Genomic DNA, 26,792 nt, shown 5'->3' with positions numbered 1-26,792 from the left:
GTAACTTGGATGTGGTATTGAGGAAAAGGCTCAACTTGAGCCTGTTACGTGTATGGCCATGTGTCTGAGCCCACTGCCTCAGTGAGCACAAATTTAACCCTGTAAGTCCAAAATATTATTTGAAATGGGGAAAGGGTAGGGGAAAAACAGATACAGTCCAGTTCTTCTCTGTCTCCAGGTGTGTGTGTGAGAGAGAGAAAGAGAAGGAAACACTGTCCCTAAATAGTAAAACAAATGTGATGTTTTTCTGACTCAATTCCTGGTACTTTTTTCCTCCTTTTACATATAAACCTAACACAGAAGTTGCAAAGTGGGGCCTTCAGGCTGAATCAGACCCAAAGACACGGTACGTTTTCCTTAGCTAGTTCAACATTTTAAATCTGGAAGACTTTATATAAAGGATGCAATCATCAAATTTCAGATTCTGCATAACTCTATGGGTCAGTTTCCTCCACCAATTTTTTTTTATAGTGATAGCAAGGATAAAAGAGACGGACAAAAACCTATGATGAAATAAAACTTAAAAGAACATTAGTACAAGGGACTTTATGTGGAATTGTGATTTGAATGAACAGTTTTTTATTTTTTGTTTTATTTTTTTTAACTCATTTGACAGAGATCACAAGTAGGCAGAGAGAGAGAGGAGGAAGCAGGCTCCCTGCTGAGCAAAGAGCCAGATGCAGGGCCCAATCCCAGGACCCTGGGATCATGACCTGAGCCGAAGGCAGAGGCTTTAACCCACTGAGCCACCCAGGCACCCCTGAATGAACAGTTTTTTAAAGAAAATGACCAACTGGTAAAATCTGAATGCTATCTATAATAGTTGATACCATTAAATAATTACTGTTTTTCAAGAATTGAAGATTTCTGACTTCTTTAGAAAAACAGAAATATCCGGTACTACTGGGCATTTCCAACTGGAGTGCTACAGAAGTTACCGGAATTGAACTGTGGCTGGCCCTCTTAACAAAAACACCTGAAGTCCTTCTGCATTTGACCAGTCCCTCCTCCTTTTCATCACTTGCTATCTGGCTTAACTTAATGTTCCTGCCTTCTTGGCCCTGAAAACATGTATCTTTGCAATCCAAGCCCAAAAGACTAAGACCGTCTTAGTCTTAGGCTCTCACAGCACTTGGACTGAGAGACAAACTGAAAGCTATAGTGAAAAAGAATAGTACTGGCTGAGTGTTTATTATATACCAGGCCCAGTGTTAAGAATTTTACACCCATGCTTTTATTAAGTTAGGCCTGCCACTAGTCTGTGTTTGAATCTGAGATCATCTATCACGGCAATATATAGGTCACTGGAAATCTCAGAACCATGTACTCACAACTTTCCCAGACCTATTAGCACTACTGTGCATTCGCTGAGTGTCCTGCTCACCCAGTGTCCCTCACGGAGGAAACGAAATCAAGTCACATCCCTGTGCATTTCATTACTCAACTGACTTCATCCACAATCTTTAAAGGTCTTCTAGGAATTACAGCATCAGAATTATCTCTCCAGATTCACCACTAAATAGAAGACCGTGGGTAAATGACTTTCCATGCCTCAGTCTCCTTTCATATAAAATTGATTTCAAATGCTTTAAAACTTTATCCACCCTGGCTAACCCAAAGGTGGTCTCCACACCACCACATGAGTTGGTCCACTTGCCTAAGGTCTTTGTGGTTAACATATTGTTGTGCCGAAGGACATTAACAAGGTGGGCATCCATTAGACATATCCAAGTCTAACTCATCGATTTCCATCTATGGACTGGTTCTTGTATATTTAGTCCCTTTGTTAACAGGACTATTAAGACATTCTCTGTTAAACCTGAAATTCTTTGTAATTAAGGGCTAATTAAAGGGGATCATGCCCAAAAGAGTGCCCACCAGGCCCACAAATGCATTTTCAGGAAAAAAAGCAGTTTTGGGGTAGAAAACTTACCAGCATCTGTTCAAAGAGTACTAGAACTTGCTCATCTGAAACATCTTGCAATGACTGTGCTGTGGGGTCATCCCCATATGACGCAGAAGAATTTCTATGAGCAGAATTAGGCTTTTCCTTTTCCTTCTTAATTCTCATGCTGGTAAATCTCTCCAGCTGAGAAAGAGAAAAAATTATTAGCGATCCATTTTCATTCACACAACAAACCACACATGAAGTAGTCAACTCTCTAACTTCTTATTCGTGCATGGTTCCTCTGGTTTGTGAGCACTTTAAGATTCTTCTAACATTAAAACAAGAAATCTCTTACCTAATTTAGTATAATCATTCTGTACTCTCATCTTCATCCAAAAGTAAGAGGACTGAAGTATTAAGATTTGAAACCTCTCTACAAAGAGAATACGTTGTTCTTGAGCTCTCTGGCCATTTCTAAGCCCTTCAGCAATACAGAACTGAAAACACCTCACATATAGAGTCAGCTCAGTAAAATGCCATTTGTTTCCTTCAGAGGATCCCTCCCTTCTAGAGGTGAGTATGAACACAGATTTTAGTAGGTATAGGTCATAAAGAAGAAACAAGTAAATGCCTTAAAACCAGGAACCATTACTTTCTTCTGTACACTCCAAAGCCCCTGTGTTATAGAGGCAGCAAAAGTTCAATATACGGTCTTCAAAATCCCCTTTGCAAAGAATACAGTGTACTTCAGGGGTATATATATGCTGTCTCTCTGCCAACCCAAGACTCATGACCCATTCCCCAAACCTCAAGTACAGATGCTCAAACCAAAGAGCCATCAATAAGCTGAAGTTTGTTAGCTCCACCTGTTTGAAAATAACAGTAAGTATCTTCAAGCATTGTGGGATTTCAAGCGATGGGAGTAGCATTCAGACCGCAAGTCAGTTATGAGTTTAAAGAATGTGGCTACCCTCGGAAGCCAATGAAATGTCCCAGGGGGATGCATGCAATGGGCCAAACACAGAGCAAAGAGTTCGGAAAAAAATTGGGAGAGGTTCTGAGAAGAGAACCAACATCACCATTTCAAGTTACAGAAAGTCAAAGTTATGACAAGTGGTAAATATCACAGTGGAGGAAATGAGCTGGAACATGCACATGCTGAACAAAAATTTCCTTACCTCATCTGCCATGAGCCGCTTCAGAGTCTAGGAAACAAGAAAAAGGAGGGAAAAGAAAAAGAAGATAGATCAGTGGAATTCCCCAACACCAAATGAGTTGGGGGGAGAAAAGAATAAGTTGAAAGGATCTAAGGTACTTTCTACAACCTAAAGATTTCAGCAAACTATTCCTTACCACAATCTCCCATGTAAGGGGCATGAAGGAGTTTCAGGGTCACTAACATATGACTCTCTGGCGGGGAAAACAAGGAGAGAACCGCAAGGACTCTAAGATGACCACTATGCATATGAAACATGCTCAACTTCATCAGTAAACAAGGGAATGCAAACTAAAACCACAGTGAGATATCGCTTCATACTCTCACAGATGGCAAACATTTTCTTGTCTGTCTGGTTGGAGAGCAGCAGGAGCTCTCACACAGTCAGCAGTAATGTAAATTGCTATGGCCACTGTGGAAAACAGCATGGCATTATCTAGTAAAGTTAAATACACACATATACAACTCAACACATCAATTTCTATAAATCTATCCTGCAGCAACATGCATGTATGTACCAGGATGTATGTAACAAGAATGATCACAGCAACACTATAACAATATCTAAAACAGAGAACAATCCAAAGAGCCATCAAGAGTAGAATAGGTAACCTGGTACCATGTACAATGGGGAACAATTACACAAAGAAATTAAATGAACTCACAAACATTAAAACTAAGTGATTTATTTCTTTTATATTCAGCTTAAAAACATGTCAACTATATTATTATTTAGGAGGTAAAATTATAAACAAATGATTATCACAAATGTCAAAACCATGCTTAGTTGGGCTGAGTGGACAAGTTGTGACTGTGTAAGGGGACAAAGGGGCTTCTGAGGTGCTCACAATATTTTATTTTTTGACACGGATGATTGTTACATGGGTGTTTGGTTTAATAATTCTGTGTTTTGGGGCGCCTGGGTGGCCCAGTGGGTTAAAGCCTCTGCCTTCAGCTCAGGTCATGATCCCAGGATCTGGGATCGAGCCCTGCATCCGGCTTTCTGCTCAGCAGGAAGCCTGCTTCCCTTCCTCTCTCTCTGCCTGCCTCTCTGCCTACTTGTGATCTCTGTCAAATAAATAAATAAAATCTTTTTAAAAAAAAAATTTGTGTTTTATGTTCTCTTCCATATACAATGCTGTACTTAAAAAAATAGCAAGGATGATAAAGCAGGAATTCTTTGCCCTAATACCTAATTTTAAACCATATTTCTTTATCTTAATGTTTTTACAAGAATATATATAATAAGGGCCTCTTGACTAACCTTCCTCAACTAATGAAAAACTAGAGGCGCCTGGGTGGCTCAGTCATTAAGTGACTGCCTTCGGCTCAGGTCATGGTCCCAGAGTCTTGGGATGGAGCCCTGAATCGGGCTCCCTGCTCAGCAGGAAGCCTGATTCTCCCTCTCCCACTCCCCCTGCTTGTGTTCCCTCTCTTGCTGTCTCTCTCTCTGTGTTAAATAAATAAACAAAATCTTAAAAAAAAAAAAAGGGGGGGGGTGGTGCCTGGATGGCTCAGTGGGTTAAGCCTCTGCCTTCAGCTCAGGTCATGATCCCAGGATCTTGGGATCGAGCCCCGCATCAGGCTCTCTGCTCAGTGGGGAGCCTGCTTCCTCCTCTCTCTCTCTGCCTCTCTGCCTACTTGTGATCTGTCAAATAAATAAAATCTTTAAAAAAAAAAAAAAGAAAGAAAGAAAGAAAAGATGGAACACCTGGGTGGCTCAGTGGGTTAAGGCCTCTGCCTTCAGCTCAGGTCATGATCCCAGGGTCCTGGAATCGAGCCCCATATTGGGCTCTCTGCTTAGCGGGGGGCCTGCTTCCTCTTCTCTCTCTCTGCCTGCCTCTCTGCCTACCTGTCATCTCTGTCTGTCAAATAAATAAAAATCTTTATTAAAAAAAAATTCTCCCCCATAAAAAAAAAAGAAGAAGAAGAAAAGAAAGAAAGAAAAATTAGCTTTCACCCTGCCACAGAGCTATTTTACTAGCCTTTTTCCGGATAAGAAAAAATCTCTACCATTATGTTCATGTTCCCCACATCAGACTTTGATTATATCTGGTTAAATAGTGAATCAACTTTTCCCTCCACGGTCCAGAGGAGGTCAAGCTTCCACTGACTGAAGGCTAATCACAAACCTGAAGCTATAAGAACCTTGCTCAGCATCAACAGAGTTTATAGTTACTTTGTGTGTGCTGCTTACTGGGGAGAGAAGGCAGAAGGATGGTGAAGCAGGCAGCAACACTGAAGGAGACTAACACTTCCTTTTGTCACCATCCTTATTCACATGGGAAACAAGCTACAAAAGGGAGGAGTATGTACAATTTAACCACTGCCAAGATTAAACTTAAGTGCACCTAGAGTAACTGCTTCCAGAAACTTGTCCTCCAAACTCAAAATGTTCCTTCAGAACCAAGCAACAACCCTAACAATTCTGGGATGGATGTAACACAGGGAACAGAACTTGGGGCTAATAAATCAGTGCCAGTTGGATTGCTCACAGCTGCAGGCTAAGTTAAAGAAAAAGAAACCAGCAACCAGTTCCTTCTGCCTACAGTTTCATTTCTCTTCTGTTCATCCATACTACCACTATGTAAGCTTTTGCCATTATTATCTCCTGCTCGACTTACTGCAAAAGCTTCTTTTTTTTTAAAATATTTTTATTTACTTATTTGACACGTAGAGAGAGAGAGATCACAAGTAGAGCAGCAGGCAGAGAGAGAGGGGGAAGCAGGCTCCCTGCGGAGCAGAGAGCCCGATGTGGGGCTCGATCCCAGGGCCCTGAGACCATGACCTGAGCCGGAGGCAGCGGCTTAACCCACTGAGCCACCCAGGCGCCCCACTGCAAAAGCTTCTTAACTGATCTCCCTGCCTCCAGTCCGGTCTACCTTACACCAATCCATTCTCCATACTGTATCCAAGGGTAATCTTTCTAAAATGCCACAATGTCCACAGTATTCCCTCATTTAAAACCTTTCAATGGCTCCCAACTGTCACAAACCCTCTACTTTAATATCTTCTATATCTTCTGGGCATCCTGAACTAGCTGCAGGTCCACAAACAGATCTTGCTGTCTCACCACCCCAGACTTTCCTTAGGCTGCTCCTTCCCTCAGTCTAGACTTTGTTTTCAAGGCTAACTCCAACAGGCCCTGCAGTATGATACCAACTCTAATTGGACAAGTACCTCTCCTTATGTTTCCACTGTAATAGGTGCTTGTCTGTCTTGTGGCACTGGTTGTGGATTACAGTTGTCTTTTGACTATCTGCCTCCTCTGCTCCTTTCCAGACTAAGTTCCTTCAGGGCAGAGCCTGAGACTTAGTCATTGTATTTCCTACGAACAGATACCATAATCTGGGGCTGCTTTCCTAAAATCCCAAGCCCTGAAAAAGCTCTGAAATCAATTCATTGTGTCAATGAAAAAACTGAAGCCTGGACAGGTAGAGTAAATCACTGAGGTCACATGATCAGAAACAACTGGGTATGAACTCTAGTCTTCAGATTCCAAAGCCTAAAATCTTTGCATTCCCCAAATTCTTCTGCCTTATTCCCACTTAAGGCCCATACTCTTGCCTTTAGAAACAAAAGTGAATATATCTTTTCATAGTAAGGAAGATACCACATTCCCTTGCTTTCTTTGGTGCATTACTAAAAACAGATTTAATTACTTTAAAAAAATTATCCACACTTTAGTGCTCAGTTTGAGTATGGACAGCAAAATGATGCATACAGGATCAAAGCTGAACTTTCCCAAAATGTCCAACAGAGGGCAGCAACTACCAGCAAAGTGAATCACCCTATAGGCAAAATTCTGTTTCAAAACCCAACAAAAGGGGGTATAGCTCAGTAGTAGAGCATTTGACTGCAAAACCCAACAAAACACCCCAAGAGCAAGCTCAATTCAATTACTGAAATGTAAACCGCTGTTAGAGTGTACTGAGGGTGTATTGTTTATTACTATTATGCGTTTTTCTTATAGATCCTCTGTATACTATGCTTGCAAACAGTAAGCTTTACTCAGTATTTTAATTATATCCTTAGTTATGCTGTGGATTCTGAGATAAAGAACAAGAATTCCCAGATCATAAAACGTATAAATGACTAAAAATAGGGGTATCCAGGAAGATAAATGCTCCTGGAGCTGTATTTGTGCCTCACCCCCCAGATGCCCAAGCTTTTGTCATTTTCTCTCATCACCCTACCTGTCTCTTAATGTTTCTACACTCACCATTCTCCTTTGCCTGCTGTCAATTCTCTTCTGCCCCCAAACCCCCAAACCAAACCCTTCCTCTCCTAACCTGTTGGGACTAAATACTTCATCTTCCTGTCGCTCCTACTGAGTCTTCCTCTAAAATCTTTAACTATAAATACTGAAAGAAGCATACATACTAAACGAAATCTTTTTAAAAATACCAAAATCTGCTCATGAATACAGATTAATAGGAACTATTAGATAAAAGACAGTAGACTGAACAAAGCGCCTATTTCTCTCCTTTTGAAAACCTTCTAAATCTTCCAAAAAGATTCTTTTTGGAAAGAAAACAATGATGGAAGGAAAGAGACTATCAGGTTGGGAAGAGTAAGAACAGCACAACTTCAACCAAATTTTGAAGCTCGGAAATAGACTAGTGGTAAACCCAAAAGACCTGAGAAAGCTGAGTCCTAAACCAGAAATATGAAAACACAATAACCAACTGTAATTATATTTAAAGACTATCAAAAGGTGCCAAGAATTAGCAGCATGAGGTACCTATGGAAATGGGGGCTGGAAGGAGGAGGAGCCTAAAAATAAGAAGACTGGTTGGCAGCTGTTTAAGAAGCAGTTCCTACACTGGGTGGAGCTCAATTTCAGGACCCTGGATCAGGACCCAAGCCAAGATCAAGAGTCAGACACTTAAATGACTGAGCCACCCATGTGCCCCAAATTGTATTTAATTTTAAATAAATTTAAATTTAAAAACTAATATATTATTATTATTATTAAACTTAAGTATGTTTGGAATATCCTGGATATGTGAATCTACTTTCACCCGTAAATTTTATCAAATCTAAATATACTTCAACTTGGGGCACCTGGGTAACTCAGTCAGTTAAGCATCCAACTCTTGGTTCCAGCTCAGGTCACCTCAGGGTTGTCAGATGGAGCACCATGTAGGGCTCTACACTCAGTGTAGAGCCTACTCCATCCTCCTCCTCTGCCTCCGTCCCTCCTCTACTCCCCACCCAACCCCTTCCCCATGCACTCACATTCTCTTTAAAATAAATAAAATCTTTAAATATACCCCAACTATTTTTTAGCAAAAATTTAGCATATATATTGAGATGTGCTATAAATGTAAAACATACACTGGAGTCCAACTTAGTGTTAAGAACAATATAAAACATCCCATTAATGCTGTTATATGTATTACATACTAAAATCTTGTTATATATTGGATTACCTAAACTGGTATTATTAAAATTAATTTCATATGTTTCTTTTTGCTTTTTTCTTTTTGCCTTTTTCTGTGGCTGCCAGAAAATCTGAAATTACATATGGGGCTCACATTATATATCTATTATACAAGTCTATTCTATAGTAAAGTGCATGGTTAACATACTTTACCTGTGCATCTTGAGTTTCCAATCAGTTAGTCCCTTACTTTTTTTTTTCCCTCTTAAAGTAGGCTCCATGCCCAGCATGACATTCAACATGGGGCTTGAACTCATGACCCTGAAATCAAGACCTGCACTGAGATCAAAGGCCAAATTCTTAACCAACTGAGCCACCCAGGCCCCTCTTGTTAGGCCCTCATTCTTAAACATTACCAGACAACCCAGTTTATCAGACATTTGAGAAACGCCTAGACTAACCTAAGATTGGGGTGGGGGACCTGTCATTCAGACTATGCAAAAAGATTTTCAAAATCACTAACATCCACAAAAGGGAACATAATGCCATTTTAAAAAGAAACATTCAGACGAAAAAGAACCTGTAGAAGTTGAAAATAAGAGAACAGAAACTCAAGAGAAAGCTCAATAGAAGGACTAGAAGTTAAGAATTGAGGAAATCTCCCAAAAAGCAGAACAAAAACACAAAGATGGAAAAATAAGAGAAAAGATAAGCAAAGATGGTTCAATATACAAATAGGAAAAAACAGGGGAGAAAGTTACCAAAGAAATAATTCAAGAATATTTCCTAATACCAAAGGGTAAGTCTCCAGCAGAATGGATAAAAATAGACCATACAGAGGCATATTATGGTGAAATTTCAAAACACTGAATACAAAGAAAATTCTACAAGATTCGACAGAAGGGAGAGAAATTGGTCATATACAAAGTAACGGGAACAAATTTGGGGTTTTTTTTCTTTTTTTTTTTTTGTTTATTTACAGCATAACAGTGTTCATTGTTTTGGCATCACATCCAGTGCTCCATGCAGTACGTGCCCTCCCTATTACCCACCACCTGGTTCCTACACCTCCCACCCACCCCCACCCCTTCAAAACCCTCTGGTTGTTTTTCAGAGTCCATAGTCTCTCATGGTTCATCTCCCCTTCCAGTTTCCCTCAACGCCCTCTCCTCTCCATCTCCCCATGTCCTCCATGTTATTTGTTATGCTCCACAAATAAGTGAGACCATATGATACTTGACTCTCTCTGCTTGACTTATTTCGCTCAGCATAATCTCTTCCAGTCCCGTCCATGTTGCTACAAAAGTTGGGTATTCATCCTTTCTGATGGAAGCATAATACTCCATCGTGTATATGGACCACATCTTCCTTATCCATTCATCCATTGAAGGGCATCTTGGTTCTTTCACAGTTTGGCGACCATAGCCATTGCTGCAATAAACACTGGGGTACAGATGGCCCTTCTTTTCACTACATCTGTATCTTTGGGGTAAATACCCAGCAGTGCAATTTCAGGGTCATAGGGAAGCTCTATCCTTAATTTCTTCAGGAATCTCCACACTGTTCTCCAAAGTGGCTGCACTAACTTGCATTCTCACCAACAGTGTAAGAGGGTTCCCCTTTCTCCACATCCTCTCCAACACACGTTGTTTCCTGTCTTGCTAATTTTGGCCATTCTAACTGGTGTAAGGTGGTATCTCAATGTGGTTTTAATTTGAATCTCCCTGATGGCTAGTGATGATGAACATTTTTTCATGTGTCTAATAGTCATTTGTATGTCTTCGTTGGAGAAGTGTCTGTTCGTATCTTCTGCCCATTTTTTGATATGATTATCTGTTTTGTGTGTGTTGAGTTTGAGAAGTTCTTTATAGATCCTGGATATCAACCTTTTGTCTGTACTGTCATTTGCAAATATCTTCTCCCATTCCGTGGGTTGCCTTTTTGTTTTGTGGACTGTTTCCTTTGCTGTGCAGAAGCTTTTGATCTTGATGAAGTCCCAAAAGTTCATTTTTGCTTTTGTTTCCTTGGCCTTTGCAGACATATCTTGAAAGAAGTTGCTGTGGCTGATATCAAAGAGGTTACTGCCTATGTTCTCCTCTAGGATTCTGATAGATTCCTGTCTCACGTTGAGGTCTTTTATAAATTTGGGTTTTTTTTTTAAACAATATACCAAAAGATAGATGACAACAGAACAAGCCTTTTATTTAAGATTTTTAAAAATTTATTTGACAGAGAGGGAACACAAGCAGGGGGAGTGGGAGAGGGAGAAGTAGGCTTCCCGCTGAGCAGGGAGCCTGATGTGGGGCTCGATCCCAGGATCCTGGATCATGATTTGAGCCAAAGGCAGACACTTAATGACTGAGCTACCTAGGCACCCTCCAGAACAAGGCTTTTAAAAATATGAAAAATATAATTTCAAACCTAGGATTCTATATCCAACAAAACAATCAAATGTTGAGTTCAGTATAGGCATTTTCAGAAACTTAAGCTTTCAAAAATTTATTCCCATGCATCTTAGAAAGCTACTGTAGGATATGCTCCACCAAAATGAGGGAGCAAACCAAGAGGTAAAGGACTTGAAACACAGCAAAAGGAGACCTAATGCCTGAAAGAGCTAAAGAAAATCCTTAGGACAAAGATTCTAGAAGACTGCTCTTTGCCAGAGAGCACAATTAAGAGGGGACTGTGGGACCTGACTCCCCATACTGTTACCACCATCATCCACTTTTGCTCTGGGCTTTTAAACTGGTAATACCTGGTGAGTCTGACCCAGCCAGATTCTTGGCTTATTGGAAACATATGTTAATAATTTCTTCCCTTCCTTCCTTGGTTTACTGCCTGGACCTCAAGGACACACAACTCCACCCTACAGAGTTTTTCTAGTTTGACTTATCCAGAAGAACTAAGATTGGCCAAGGTAAGCTTAGATAAAGAAAGTATAAAGCAGTATAACTCCTCTGACCATATTCTTCTTGGATTCCTAGTACTTGACCCTCACTACAGCCTTGCCACATGCTCAAATATGGTGACTCTTGATCCAGGGGTTGTGAGTTCGAGCCCCAAGTTAGGTGTAGAGATTACTTAAATAAATAAATAAATAAGGAGTAAAAAAAAAAAAAATCTTATTTCTAAAGGTCATTAGCTGGTACCAGAAAAGAGCTCAACAAAATGGCATTTACCAAAATGACCTTCATCTTTTCCAAAAGATGCTCTGTGTTATCAAATATTATTCAAATGAACAGAAATTGCTCAAAGCTGCACCGCATCAAAAGTAACAGCATCGGGGCGCCTGGGTGGCTCAGTGGGTTAAAGCCTCTGCCTTCGGCTCAGATCATGATCCTAGGGTCCTGGGATCGAGCCCCACATCCAGCTCTCTGCTCAGCAGGGACCCTGCTTCCTCCTCTCTCTCTGCCTACTTGTGATCTCTGCCTGTCAAATAAACAAAGTCTTGGAAAAAAAAAAAAGTAACAGCATCAAATGGGGTGCCTAGATGCCCCATTCAGTTAAGGGTACACTCTCGGTTTCAGCTCAGTTCTGATCTTGCAGTCATAAGATCAAGCCCCGAGTCAGGCTCTGCACTCAACAAGGAGTCTACTTGAGTTTCTCTCTCCTTCTCCCTCTGCCCCCTACTCTGCCCCCACTCTCTCTCTCAAATAAATCTTTAAAAAAAGTAACATGATCAAAAATAAATACACTTTAAAAATAAAACAAAATATATTTGGCTGGGTACTGCTCTGCCTTAAGACCATCCATCAACATAAAAATGAAAAGCTGTCCCCCTCAGTCCCCCTTCCAGAGAACAATTCAAGGCTCTGATCCACTCACCACATCCTAATGTAATATGTGGTAAGATAAATCTTTTGGTTACCGTCTACAGGAAATAAACTTCCTAGACACTTCACAGTTTGGCTTCTATAAGAAACCAAAAATAAAAAAGTCCAAAGACCCCAAGGTATGCCTTGTGAGGCAAAACTAATCATGACTTAATGCCTATGAAACATACCCTGATTATTATCATAATAAATGCAAATGAACTATAAAACGTCTCTTCCATTCTGGATTTGTTGTGGTGGTTGTTATACGTTAGGCTGCGTGCTCAGCAAGTAGTCTGGACTCCCCCTCCTAGCACTCTACCCTTCCCCTCCATGCCCACACATGCTGTCTCTCTTCCTAAAGAAATAAATAAATCAATCTTTAAAAAGTGAGTAGATAGGACTTAAACATGGCAGTCTTTTAGATAGAGGTTCCCTCTGTTTGTTTGCCTAGCAACAGAACTGGCAAATTTTTAAACTCAAGGCTATAAGAAAATCATTCCAGAGACTGACTCACCTCTACCCAACTCCCTGAATCTTTAACTTTTCTCACTCAGCAGGAAAACAGGACAGAATTCTCTAACAATTAAGGATGGTCTCTTGGCACAAGATGATCACATAGCCAAACAAAAAGTAGTTAGGTAGTAACCTTAGCAGCAGAGAGGTTGGCAGGGATCTAATAAGAGACTATGATTAAACTTTACTTTAAACAGAGTATATTACACAGTAAAAAGTGTTTCCAATTCCTACCACGGTGCTTCATAAGAACAGTTAATCATGGATGATAATCCTATGAAGCATGTGGCTCATGCACAGACAATATAAATCTCCAGCTGCAAGCCTGTCTCTCAGTACTTTCCAAATATTTTGTTCAGGCTAACGTATTTAATCTTTTTAAAAATTGTAACTGAAGTATAGTTGATATACAGTATGTTTCAGGTGTACGACACAGTGACTCAACAATTACATATGTTATCAAATGCTCACCAAGGTATTACGGTATTACTATATTCCTTATTCCTTATGCTGTATTTTTTATCCCCATGACTTAGTTTGTACTGCAAATTCATAATCTCCTTCACCCATTTCTTTTGCTCATTCCTCCACTACTCTTCCTCCACCTTTTAAAAAAATTTTTGTTCAGGCTAATACCACACATATCAGAGCTCTTGGCTAAATGACTGAATACCACCAGAAGATTCTAAGAGGCCCAGAGGCCCAGAGGCCCAGGCTCCCTTGGAACTACAGGTTTTCTTAAAATACCTATAATCACAAAGCAATTCACTAACTGCCTCAGGATGGTCAACTCATACCTCTCCTTCTCTGACATCCATCCTTGCTCAAGGGCTTTCTAATCTAGTATAAGGGACATGTTTAGAGTGGTAGATAAAATTCTAAGATGCTCCCCAAGATTCCTAGCTGACATATGCATCCTGTATAATTACCAGGACTGTATCACTCCTGTGATTAGTTCTATTATTCGGCACAATTGACTTTTAAGAAAAGGAAATAATCTGCATGGGCCTGAACCAATCACACTTGCCCTTTAAGTATGAGGTGAGATGTTGGAGACACTAGGACTCAATATGTCATTTCTGCCTTGAGCATGAACGGCTCCAAATGGCAAGAACTGAACTCAGCCAATACTGAATGAGGTTGGAGGCAGATTCTCCCCAAGTGACTCCAGATCAGAACTGGCCTCTGGTAACTCTTGAGAATGCAGCCACTCTCATGCTGGACTTCTGACTAATGGAACTATGAGCTAATAAGTGGGTTTTGCTTTAAACTGTTGAGTTTCTTATGTAGCAGGATGAAACTAATACATTAAACAAATTGACAAAATCACAATTTATCTAGAACTTTGGCTAAAGGAAAAAGACTGACTCCTGGTTTACTTATTTATGGTATCCTAAAAAACTACAGGTACGATTTTGAGCAAATCACTTTAATTCTTCATGCTTCGGTTCCCTTATTTATTAAAAACAAAGCCAAAGCAGACACACATATCTCCTGGGAACTATGAGATCATAAAGTGGAGTGGTAAGAGATCATTCTGTAAGGTAACTGCAATGTTATTACTACATAAAGACTTGTTTTAAAATACACACCTGAAGAGTGGATTAGTTGACATTGTGCTCCAACAACAAAAGGAAAAAAACTATTCCTCATCTATCAACTATACATTTAGCCATAGTCAGTCATTTCGCAAAAAAAACTAAAGAACGTACCAAGGGCAGGCTCTCAATATCTTTTATCAGACTGTTTATTGTAACTGCTTCTGGGGATCAGACTGTAAGTTGCTTAGGGGCAGGAACCCATGTCTTGTTCATTTCATGTGGCCACTATTTAATAAATATTTTAAAAATTAGCATCAGTATAGGTTTAAGAGCATAATCCTAAGCATAGTATATTCATTCATTAATTCCTTTACTCAAATTAGGCAAACCTAGGAAATTCCTTAAGTTAAAGTCTGTGACAATGTGGCTGTTATGGACAGGTCAGTCAACCATGAGACCACACCTTGAGTCATGTCTTTCCCTATACATGAGAACAGGGGATGCTCATTGGTACTTGACACACCTTGAGTTGACCTTGAGGAAAATATCCAACTATGGGACACATGTCACCTAGGGAGTCCTCCACATCCTTTGAAAAGCAGTAAACCCTAAGACACAGGCTACCTATAGGTAAAATGGAAATCCAACAACAATCTTCTTTCAAATCCTCAGGAAGGACCAGGTAAGGTATGTGTCATTCAGAATCATACAGAGCAGAGAGCATGGTCTGGCTCTGATTCGTCTCTTTATTTTTTTTTTTTTAATGATTTTATTTATTTGACAGACAGAGATCATAAGTAGGCAGAGAGGCAGGCAGAGAGAGAGGAAAGCAAGGTCCCCGCTGAGCAGAAAGCCCGATGCGGGGCTCAATCCCAGGACCCTGTGATCATGACCTGAGCTGAAGGCAGAGGCTTTAACCCACTGAGCCACCCAGGCACCCCTTGTCTCTTTATTCTATCACAGTAATGACATTCAGTTCCTTAGGATAGTTCCTTAGGCAACAGGAAGTTATCATGTGCACTTGAATTCAATTACCAATGAATCCCATTCCAGCTCGGACAAAAAATTTGTCACATTTCCACTGAGTGACAGTAAGGGCAGGCTGAGTTTTTCTTTTATCACAGTTGCACTCTTATCTTGAGGACTGTATCATTTCATAAGGCTGATATGAAAAGTAATAAAATGGATGGAAAGCACTTTGTTTTGCAAAGTGCTTTGTAAAAAATAATATATGATGATGGAACCTATGACACTTTTCAGCCTCCCTTCTTCAATTCCCACTCCTCATTTAGAAGTCAATTATAACTAGAGAGAAAAAATAACAGGTATCTTCAAATGTAGAGAACTTCCCCTTCCATTTTCAAAGAATGGCCCAAGTATGACACTGAATTAAGTCAGTATTTCATCTACCATTTGCAGAGAAACAGACTAAACAGATTCTGACATCACTACTTATTGGTGTCAAAAGCCTAAACCTAAGAGTTGTGCAGAACTAGAGTACCCACTTCCAGAAAGAAAAGAAGAGATGGGAAGGGAGGGGAGGAAAAGAAGAGAAAACGGTATCTCCAAGAAAAAGGAAGACTAAATGAAAGGCACAAAAATGACCAGGAACTGAGAAACATCAACTATAAAGCTAACTTAGATTAATAAGTTAAATGGGTTTAAGGGAAAGAAACCTGAAGATTATACAGCAGCCCCAGAAACGGAGATGGCTCATTCATGCTCAACATGATCACTATGGGAAAACTGCTAAAGGAGTCAGACCTTCGCAGCTCATCCATTTAAGTTTCATGCTGCCTTAGCAGCCCCAATAGCTCAACTCAGAACTAAACAGTTAGCTTGTTAAAATTCATATAAGAAAAGAAAGGAACACAGTAGAGGAGAGTCCAAGATCTCTTACACCTAATTAAGAGAGTTCTTGGGGCACCTGGGTGGCTCAGTCAGTTAAGGGTCTGCCTTTGGCTCAGCTCACGATCTCAGGGTCCTGGGATTGAGCCCCAGGTCAGGCTTCTCCCTCTCCTGCTCCCCGCACTTGTGCTTTGTCTCTCCCTCTCAAATAAATAAATAAAACTTTAAAAAAAAAAAAAAAGAGCCCTAATTAAGAGGGTTCTTTGAATCTACCCCTGCCTTCCAGAGCCAGTATCTTTTTACTGATCCCACCCAGGATGCCCTGAGAGATTCCAGGCAGTGATGTTTGTCAAGTATGAGTTAGACATGTCCTACAAAGAACATTAGGTAATTAATCATTACCTGTTTCAGTAATTTAGTTATAAATCTGAAGCAATTTACTTAGAAATGCAAAGGAACAAACTCAATTTCCACACAACTATCTAAATCAGTTGGTGAGAGTCTGCTTTCAAATAAACCACGTTTCCCAGTTATGATTAAAATGAAGGTTGGGCCACCTGGGTGGCTCACTGGGTTAAAGCCTCTGCCTTCGGCTCAGGTCGTGATCACAGGGTCCTGGGATCAAGCCCCGCATCGGGCTCTCTGCTCGGCGGGGAGCCTGCTTCCTCCTCTCTCTCTCTCTCTCTCTGCCGGCCTCTCTGTCTACTTGTAATCTCTGTCTGTCGGATAAATAAATAAAATCTTAAAAAAAAAAAAAAAAAATTAAGGAAAACTATCTTAACATTAAGATTTAATCCTCTGACAGGTCAAAATACATTCTAACAGTCCTCTGTTAGTTCAAGAAGGCAAGCCTCTTAGGGAAAAGGAGAAGGTAACATTTTGCCTACCACTCAGCTCATTTTAAAGCCCGGGACTGGCATAGCCTGCATCCCGGATAGCTGATAGCCTAGAGAAAAGAAGGGAAGTCCACTCAGGTTTCACTATTCTAGCTCAGCAGAGCAGGTGGAAACCAGGCTGGGAACACTGCACTCCCCCTACAAGTCCATCCAAACTAACTGCCAGCCCCTTGCACTATGAACCACCCATGGATTGGGACAACAAGCTGCCAACAGAGAAAGTGTTCATATTCTGGAAGTCCTTAGTTTCCTATCAACTGTCACAAGGTGTGGCAGACATGACCATCTCTTTTGCTGTCAGGAAGGAAGTGCACATATATTCTGTCATCTGGTGAGAGATCAGTAAGCAAAACTTCCTCCCTTTCAAACATCCTAAGGTTCAAGGTTCTGATAAAACTTTTGAACACACACAGCAGTATCCCCCACTTGTCAACAGTTCATATTAGGCCACTTTGCTTTTTTGAAGACCTATATCAGTACCTGTTTTTGCTAACTGTAAGAAATCCTTAAAAGATTTTCACTTTTATTAAAAAAAAGGGGGGGGGGTGAAAAGCGAAAATAGCATCCAGCATTTGTTTTGCAGGGAACTGTTATGCGAGAGGCGGTGCACATCCCGAGCAGGGCTACGCTCAGCATTTCAGCATCAGGCCACCATAAATTTGAAGTGTGTCTGTAAGCATCTGTGCTTTATCTCCATTTGTTCTGTGCCTCTGTTAGCGAGATGCGGCCTAAGTTACCAGAAAAGCCTGAGAGGTTATTTTTAGGAATGCTCAAAAATGTTTCCATATAAATTACTGGTAAGTGCTTCTTTGCTTTATGTCATTTTGGTTTATGAAAGATTTCATAGGAACATCAGATGGGGCAGGGGCCTGTATAGAAAACAGTAAATAATGTTAACCTATCTTCCCAAAATTTCGGCACATTTCTCCAGTTGCAAATACCGATCCTTGTTCCTTACTTTCTTAGTGTGGGCCTTTCTCTTTATTCCTAAGCTTAGATTGTAATTGCTCCTTTAAAAAGGGGGTGTTGTCCAGTCATTTGGAAACAGTCAGTGACTCAGGAATGCTGTTTCCCAATCTCCGTAGCAACTGTTTTCTCCTCCCTTGCTGTGATGTGAGTAGCAGGACATCTACTCTTCCTCAAGGGTTAGCACATGTATGACACACCCAAGGCCTGGCTGACAGAAGTTCCTGCAGCTGATATTACTTCTACATACAGGGACCAATGAGGCCACCTTGTTTTAAATACCATTCTCAAACCCTTCATTTTGAAATGATGGTTATACCTCATTTTTCCTATCCACACATCATTCTTAAACACCCAGAAATAATCATAGCCTACTGATAACAGCTTAACTGATCCAAAAATTACATTACACAGACATGATCGTATGAAAACATTTTCTTCAAATCTAGAATAAGATCTGATTTTGAGAAAATCTTGCAGGGGAGAGAAGCAGGAGAGCATGAGGGGAAATCTTATTATTCCTCTATCACCAGAATACAAGTAAGAGTTAAAATACGGTGCTGCTGCTAGTTCCACACTGCAATTGCTAAAAGTATGTTCTAACACAAACATACAATTTCAAGCCAAAGTCCTTAGGCTACAAAATGTAAACATAAAAATAAATAACAAATGGAAAGCAAGGTAGGGGACTGTTTTATTTACATACACACCTGTATTTTTCTTTAAGATTTGATTTATTCATTTGACAGAGAGAGAGTGACAGCTAGAGAGGGAACACAAGCAGGACTGTGGGAGAGGGAGAAGCAGACCCTCCCCTGAGCAGAGAGCCAAAGGTTGGGCTTGATCCAGGACCCTGGGATCATGACCTGAGCCGAAGGCAGACACCTAACAACTGAGCCACCCAGCAACCCCCACATCTATATTTTCTTATAAATAGGTGTTTCACTTTTATAACAAAAAATACATTTCCATTTATAACAAAAGTAGCACTTTTCAAAGATTAGAAAGCTAGAAAATGTTTATGATACATTGTTTTAAAAGCAAAAAACTTGTGTAAGCTATAACTGCAACTCTGTAAAAATGTTTGTGCACAGACATAATGACTATAATATTCACACACTAAGTGAAATAAAAAATGAAAAGTAGAAATTTAGGGTCCAGATACTGTTATTTTAAAAATATATGTATATGATTTTTTTTTTTTTTTAAGATTTTATTTATTTATTTGACAGAGAGAGATCACAAGCAGACAGAGAGGCAGGCAGAGAGAGAGAGAGGGAAGCAGGCTCGCTGCCGAGCAGAGAGCCCAATGCGGGACTCGATCCCAGGACCCCGAGATCATGACCCGAGCCGAAGGCAGCGGCCCAACCCACTGAGCCACCCAGGCGCCCCTGTATATGATTTTTTTTAAAAAAGCGTTAAAAAAATCATGGCACAGCCCCTAAAAGCAAAGCAACATTATCCAATTCCCATATTTAAAATGCCCACTAGTATTTACTCTTCTCCAGCAGTACTCTGCTTAAGGAAACACTCCGGCAGGGCACAGTTAGGAAAATTAGGGGTAACAAAGCAATGGGAGAAAGAATAATGAGGGGCGCCTGAGTGGCTCAGTCAGTTAAGAGTCTGCCTTCAGCTCAGGTCATGATCTCAGGGTCCTGGGATCAAGCCCCGCATGGGGCTCCCTGCTCAGCAGGGGGTCTGCTTCTCCTTCTGCCTCTGTCACCTGCTTGTGCATTCTCTATCACTTTCTATCTCAAAATAAATAAAATCTTTTTTTTAAATAATAATGAATAGTCTAAAAGCTAGCTCACCTAAATACATGACCTTAAGCAAATTAGTACCTCCAGGCCTCAGTGGCCTCCTCATATTAAGATGAGGAAGCTGGATCAGATCATTTCTATGGCCTCTTGAGAGGCCCTTAAAGACTGTGCTTAGTTTATTACTGCTCTTTTTGAGGGTAGCCCAATGCCTGCTGCTTGCCTGATAGTGCATATCCTACAGTGGCTTCTCACCACTTCTTCTTGTGGTTTCAATCACAGGAAACAGACGTCACCCACGGGCCTAGAAGTAAGTAACGAACAAGGCCTGGCGGATGCAAAGAGCTGCCAACTAAAGCCAACTCCCATCTTTCTAAAATACAAGAATCAAGAAATCACTAGAAACTTTATCCCTGGGGAGCCTAATACACATCTTCCACAAAAACTAACAGAACTAAAAATATCTCTGTAGGTCCCATGCATGCAGACATGATGAGACAATTTTAGAACAGTCTCACTCTACTTTGCTTCTATGACCAAATGAAGAAATTGAAGATTAGCTATGGGTAGGAGTATAAGTTTTTAGAAGGAGGGGGAAAGGTCACTAGCACCTTCTGTGGAGACCTAGACATATCCTGAAGACTTGGGAGACTCATCCTTGTCTTCTTTATCTAATATTCTACGTAAACCTTTCGATAGCCCTAAAAGACCATGATACCAAGAGATTAAAATAATATGGGGACTTACCAATTATTCACTTTAAATGTATGCTAACAATCCCTACAGAACTGGGTCAAATACTGCTCTCATTCATAATGTTGAAAGCTGGCAGCCCTGTAAACCCTTCCTTTCAAAATGATGGTTTGAAAGTTGGCAGAACTATCTAAAATAACGCAGAGATTTTTAATCCTACAGACAGTTTCTTTCATTAAACACAAAACTAGAAGATACTATCTCTGAAGAATAATAAACTTTTCTCAACAGAGTTCTTCTGGTCAGATATAGTTTACATTAGTGGTTCTCTTCACCTCAGTTCCCTTGGTCAGAGAGGACTAATGTTTTTAAATTGCCAATCTCCTACATTAGACCATAGAAATGGAGGACCTTGAAAATCATCTCAAGACTCCCAAGACTAACATTAAAACTAAAATCCATAAGAGTATATTGCTAATGTGAGCAAAACACCACCAATGGGCTTAGGCACCTCACAAGCAAGATGAGAAATAAGATCCCCCCAAAAAGCTGCCTCTTCCCTCTCTCTATATATTATATATAATACATATGTGGGGGTTTTTTCATTCACAAAAGATTAAAGAACACTTCAAAGAGCAGGCAATCAAAACCCAGACTGCATTATAGGAAACTTTTAAGAAGAAATAATATAGCCCAAAGATAAGTTCTGATTGTCCCCATGGTGGGATTTCCCACCTGAGCCCACAATTTGGCTATCCAGTTTTGAGATCCAGCCAGACTCATATTTTTAAAATCTAGATTTATTGCTCAAAGTCTGAAAATATGGGTGTGTTAAAATTGATAAGGATTGTAAATCAAAAAAATTTAACAATCTAAATTCCATCTAGGCATTAGAAATGATCTGCTGAAACGTTAACACTTATCTATTCTGTTCTTGGATATGCTGATTTACTGTCACCATCACACATTCCCATGGCCAAAAACTGCTCGTCAACATGCACCATGACATGCTACAAAACACTAATTCTCAGTCCTGCTGTCTGCATGTTTCTATAGAAAGAGAACCTAAAAGCCCTTAATAATCCCTATGGGGGTGCCTGCGTGGCTCAGTCATAAGCATCTGCCTTTGGCTCAGGTCATGATCCCAAGGTCCTGGGATAGAGCCTTGCATCGGGCTCCCTGCTCAGCGGGGAGCCTGTTTCTCCCTCTCCCACTGTTCCTACTTGTATTCCTTCTCTCGCTGTGTCTCTGTCAAATAAATAAATAAAATCTTTAAAAAAAAAAATCCCCATGAAGTGGCTTCACCTTTCTTAAATGACGGATCTCCCATATAAATCCTCTTGACTGCTATAACTGGGCCATTTTCTTTACCACAGCCACATATTCTTATCTCTGATCCTCTGTTCACACCACTCCCCACACCATGAAATCCCTTCCCTTCTTCTCTGCCAATCCTTGTATTTCCCTCCAAGGACAGACATATTCCACAACTTCGATGAAATTAACTATAAATCTCCACAATTATATCTAGATCTTTTATCGAATTTGGGACATAAGGACAGGCCTTTGAAATCATTCATGATGAATCTCTAATATTATAAGAAAAGACGAAGAAAAGTGGAATGACTTGCCAGAGTTCAAATGGTTAATCAGTAGCAGAGTCTGACTAAACAGCAGTATTTGGAAAGAATACTTCAGTGGGAATGGAAGATAAGAGTTCTACTCCTAGGTCTAGCTATAAATGTGGACAGACTACTTTCCTAGACCCACATTTCTAAATAAAGGGCTTGAATGAAATAATTTTTAGCATCCTTTTCATTTGCAGCATTGTAAGATTCTGAATCTTAGTTCTCACAGTCCAGTACTCATTCCACTTAATTCCTTCACTTCTCTGAAATTCTACAGCTTTTACCCTCTGTGTCCATAGCCTCTGAGCTTTTTCTACCCTTTTCCTACCCTCCAACTGACATGACTGAGATGACAATGTATTAAAAAGCAAGGGCTGAACTGGACACGTGATAGGACAACCACATGACTTCCTGATCTTTAGCCTTTTGGATCCACGTGGGTTCAGACAAGAAAAACTCTACTCTCTACTCTCTGCCACTAGTCATAGAGAAAATCCTAGTTCCGGGTACCCAGATCTCTATGGCAATATCTTAATTATTAACCACAGGCAAATAACTTCCAGGTCTAAAGAACAAACATCAGTAGGCCCCAGACTCAGAAGAGACCCTGGAGTTATTAACCATTCACAATCCTTGAGTCAGGTTTCAGGGCCACAACGAGAGGATTTTAAAGATACCATATGCCACTTCTAAAATACAGAAAAGGAGAGCACTGGGTGGCTCAGTGGGTTAAATCCTTTGCCTTCGGCTCGGGTCATGATCTCAGGGTCCTGGGATGGCACCACAACAGGCTCTTTGCTCAGCAGGGTGTCTGCTTCCTCCCCCCTCTCTCTGGTGGCCTCTCTGCCTACTTGTGATCTGTCTGTCAAATAAATAAATAAAATCTATTAAAAAATGATAAAATACAGAAAAGATAACTATTAGAGGTGGTCTAACAACAACTTCCTCCTTCTCATTTGTCATCACTGCTTGCTGCTTTCATCAGTTTAAACAACTAAAAACAACTGACAGGTGATATTATTAGAGGTGTTTCATTTACAAAGAAGATAAGGTTGCATTTTTAAAAATAGTAATTGGCAACTTCTTAGTAACTCATGAGCCAAAGGAAAGACTGGTTTTGATACACTGAAACAGCCATCTCTTCATGCCTAAGAAATGTTTAATTATAATTCTTACAAAGACTCCAAAGTCTACATGACTAAATGCAAAAAGCAGTTAGCCATTTAACCACTGCACTTTGTCCATCTAGACCCAAACTTCTTTCCACCAAATGAATTGGAGGACAGCCCAGTTTTAATTGACCACAGTCATCAAATGACTTAACAGATGACATCAAAATCTTCTATGGAATTCCTAGCAGTGAATACTCTTTTATATTCCAGGTGCAAAAACTGGACACTTGTAAAATGTCAGTACAGTGTAGTGAATAAGATTTTTTTTTTTTAAATCAGCTAGATCTCAGTTTGAATCCCAGTTCTACAAGCTAAAGCATGCTGCTTGATCTCACTGAGTCTCAGTTCAATTACCTATAAAATGGGAATTACAATAGTGCCTATAAGACTGAGGTAGAAATTAATGAGATAATGAATCGAAAGCTCTTTAGCAGAGTCCTAGGGCTGTAATAAGTATGCAACAAACAAATGCTCTTACTACTGCTACTGCTGTTATTACTACTCCCTGTCCTTCCGGTCTGGGATCTTCCTATCTATCAAGATGCTGAACATACATTAATATTTATAGATAGGAAGACTGGCATTATACAGTAACACACAGAATACACAAGAACAAAAGGTTTCTAACACCACATATCAAGATGAAAATGCCATCAGGACAAATTGAATCTCAGAGGTTCCCCAATTCCAAGTATCAGAAATGTTCTGTCTTTGCCTATAGGTCAAAATTTACACCCCAAAGAGCATGAGTGGAATAGAACTAACATATCCACAGCAGAAAAGTAGAGAACTTCAGAGCTTCATCTATAAAACTTCTAAAAGAAAATAGAAGGAGAAAATCTTAGGAGCTGTGATCTTAGCAGAGATTTTTGAAATACGACACAAACAGCAAAAAGTTAAAAAAAAAGTGGACCTCAAAATTAAACACCTTTGTTCTTCATACCACAGGGTTAAAAAAAAGTGAAAAGGCAAATCACAGGAGAAAGAAAATATTTTTAAAACACATATCCAACAAATGACTAAACTACCATAAAAAATTTTAAATAGACAAAAATTTTGAACAGATACTTCAGCAAAGATATACAGATAGCAAAAAACAAAGTAAACGATGCTCAACACTACACAAACGCAAATAAAAGCCACAATGAAATACCACTACACACTCACTAGACTGGATAAAATTTAAGGGTCATCATAGTAAGAGTTAGCAAGGAACCGGAACTCATGTATTGCTTGTGGGAATGTAAAATGGTAGTCACTCTAGAAAACAGTTTGGCAATTTTTTAGAAAGTTAAACAGAGCCCTACCAAAAAAAAAAAGGCAGTTTTACCTGAGATTCAAGGTCAATACCAAGGTATACTTCTTGGGTTTCTATGACCTTCAGAATCAAAGTGAGTTTATAAATCAGGATCCTTAAAGCATGTTAAATCTTAAAAGGAAATGGCAAATTCTATGTTTCTGCACAGCCGTATTTCTAAAATAGGGAATAAATCACACAATCAGAAATCCAGAGGGGCACCTGGGTGGCTCAGCTCATGATCCCAGGGTCCTAGGCTCCATCCCACTCACTGTTCAGTGGAGAGCCTGCTTCTCCCTCTCTCTCTGCATCACCCCCCCCCCCGCCCCGCCCCGCCACCTTGTGTGCTCTGTCTCACTCTCACTCTATCTTAAATAAAATCTTTAAAAAAAATTTTTAAATTAAAATTCATCCAGGCCTTGCATGGTTTAAAGAAATTTCTTAAAAACAAACAAATAAACAAACAAACAAAAAACCCAGAAAAATAATCCAGGACACCATAAACTCCACCTCTATCCACTGCCATAACAAAATGAAAAAGTCACTACCACCTAAGGACCACTTATAACTACCACCATTGATGGAGTCTCCTATCTTCCATATAAGAACACTTCCATAGGGGCACCTGGGTGTCTCAGTCAGTTAAGTGTCCAACCCCTGATTTTGGTTCAGGTCATGATCTCAGAGTCGTGAAATCAAGAACTGCACTGGGCTCCATGCTGGTCGTGGAGCCTCCTTGAGGTTCTCTCCCTCTTTCTCTATCTCTCCCTCCTCACACACTTATTCCACATAAGAATGCCATTTGTTTCTCTTAATTCAGTTTCATTATACTAACTTTCGTTTGTCTCTCCTTTATCTGTTCCACCCCCCTTCTTGGAGAGGGAAGAAATTTAAGCAAATATTTATAGGACAAACTGAAACTCTGTGATTGTCAGTGAGCCAAGCAACACAGAGCCAGTTTCTTCAATCTTTTCCCTCTCAGTCACATAGCTTCTAGTGTATCCATTCCTCTCATATAACCTCTTTCTAGCTATTCCAAGATCTTGAAATTTACTAAAGGGAATGCAGAATCCAAAATTTTAGCTTACATTCCTCCATTCATTTATCCAACATCCACCCCATATCCTCTGATGTTTCCGAACTCCAAATGTAAGAAGAGATTGCTGCACCTGAGTGGGTGTTTGGGCTTGATGACATTTAAAGCCCCTTACAACACTAAAATTTTAAGGCTACCATTCACAGCAAGCTTTAGCAATGAATGGAAGAATCTCAAAGCTGAAAGAACAATGATACATCCAGTTAGCCTGTAATCAGTGGCAAAATTAATAAAAATACTGGTTCCAATGCTTCTCTTTTCCTTCAGTAATTTTTTTACTTTATTAAAAAGGAATCCTCCAATGTTTGCCTGAAAAAAGGAGTAAAAGAGAGGTGGAAAATAAGGTAAAATATGTTTCCAGTCTTTAAACATTCTTTATTTTTCAATTTTAGCTTTGAAGCTTAAGAAATTTTAGTATCAACAGCTTTTACCATTCCTGATTCCTCAAAGGACTAGCTGCCAATGGGACTGGGACCAGCCCTCAGAAAAGCAGACAGGGAATAAAAACAAAGACAGAGGGAATGATAGTAGCTGGGCAAGGGGAGAGGGTTGGCTTTGTGTCAGATAACCCTAAGTAGGAGCAAACACCAAATGTTGCTTTGCTCATTAGTAAGAGGTACATTTTTTCCTACTGCTTTCAAACAAGAGTGAGTGTGAAGAGGAGGCTCAACATAATAAAGAAAAACAGGTAAGTAATACATGGCTTGTTTCAAATAGAAATGGTTTCTGCAGTCATGAATGACTTCAACTGAGACATAAAATGGGAGAAAAACCATCTGCATATACAAACCTTTTTTTCTTTATAATACCTACCATTTCTTGTTAATAAACATGACTTTAACTTGTTCTTCTAAACCATATGTGGTAAAACTTTATCTTTTAAGCCTCAATTATATATCACAGAAAACATAACTGTCCAGGAATAACTTGGCAATCCATTTATAAAATACAGAGGGCCCCAGGGGATAGCAAAAGGTTATTCTATCATACAGGAAATAAAACTAGTCTATTCTGACCCATATGCCCAGCAACAAATTTAACCCACTGAGCCACCCAGGCGCCCTCCCAGCAACAAACTTA

At 39.9% G+C, this 26,792-nt stretch overlaps 1 protein-coding gene across 3 annotated transcripts in view; it reads right to left on the bottom strand.

Moving 5' to 3' along the window:
- DIAPH1 (diaphanous related formin 1) overlaps window positions 1-26,792 on the bottom strand; it is a 96,728-nt gene that overhangs the window by 65,775 nt on the left and 4,161 nt on the right. For 2 of the 3 annotated variants that reach the window (XM_045999121.1, XM_045999122.1), the window contains exons 2-3: window positions 3,067-3,093; window positions 1,934-2,089 (exon numbers count right to left, since the gene is read on the bottom strand). In XM_045999121.1, coding sequence (XP_045855077.1) covers window positions 1,934-2,089; window positions 3,067-3,093 — 183 coding nt within the window. The remainder of the gene's footprint in view (window positions 1-1,933; window positions 2,090-3,066; window positions 3,094-26,792) is intronic. The other variant, XM_045999120.1, reaches the window with a different exon arrangement.

Source organism: Meles meles, chromosome 3 (genome assembly GCF_922984935.1).
Source record: "Meles meles chromosome 3, mMelMel3.1 paternal haplotype, whole genome shotgun sequence".
Taxonomy (NCBI): Eukaryota; Metazoa; Chordata; class Mammalia; order Carnivora; family Mustelidae; genus Meles; species Meles meles.
The sequence above is the reverse complement of the archived record's forward strand: the minus strand, read 5'-3'. Positions and strand labels throughout refer to the sequence as shown.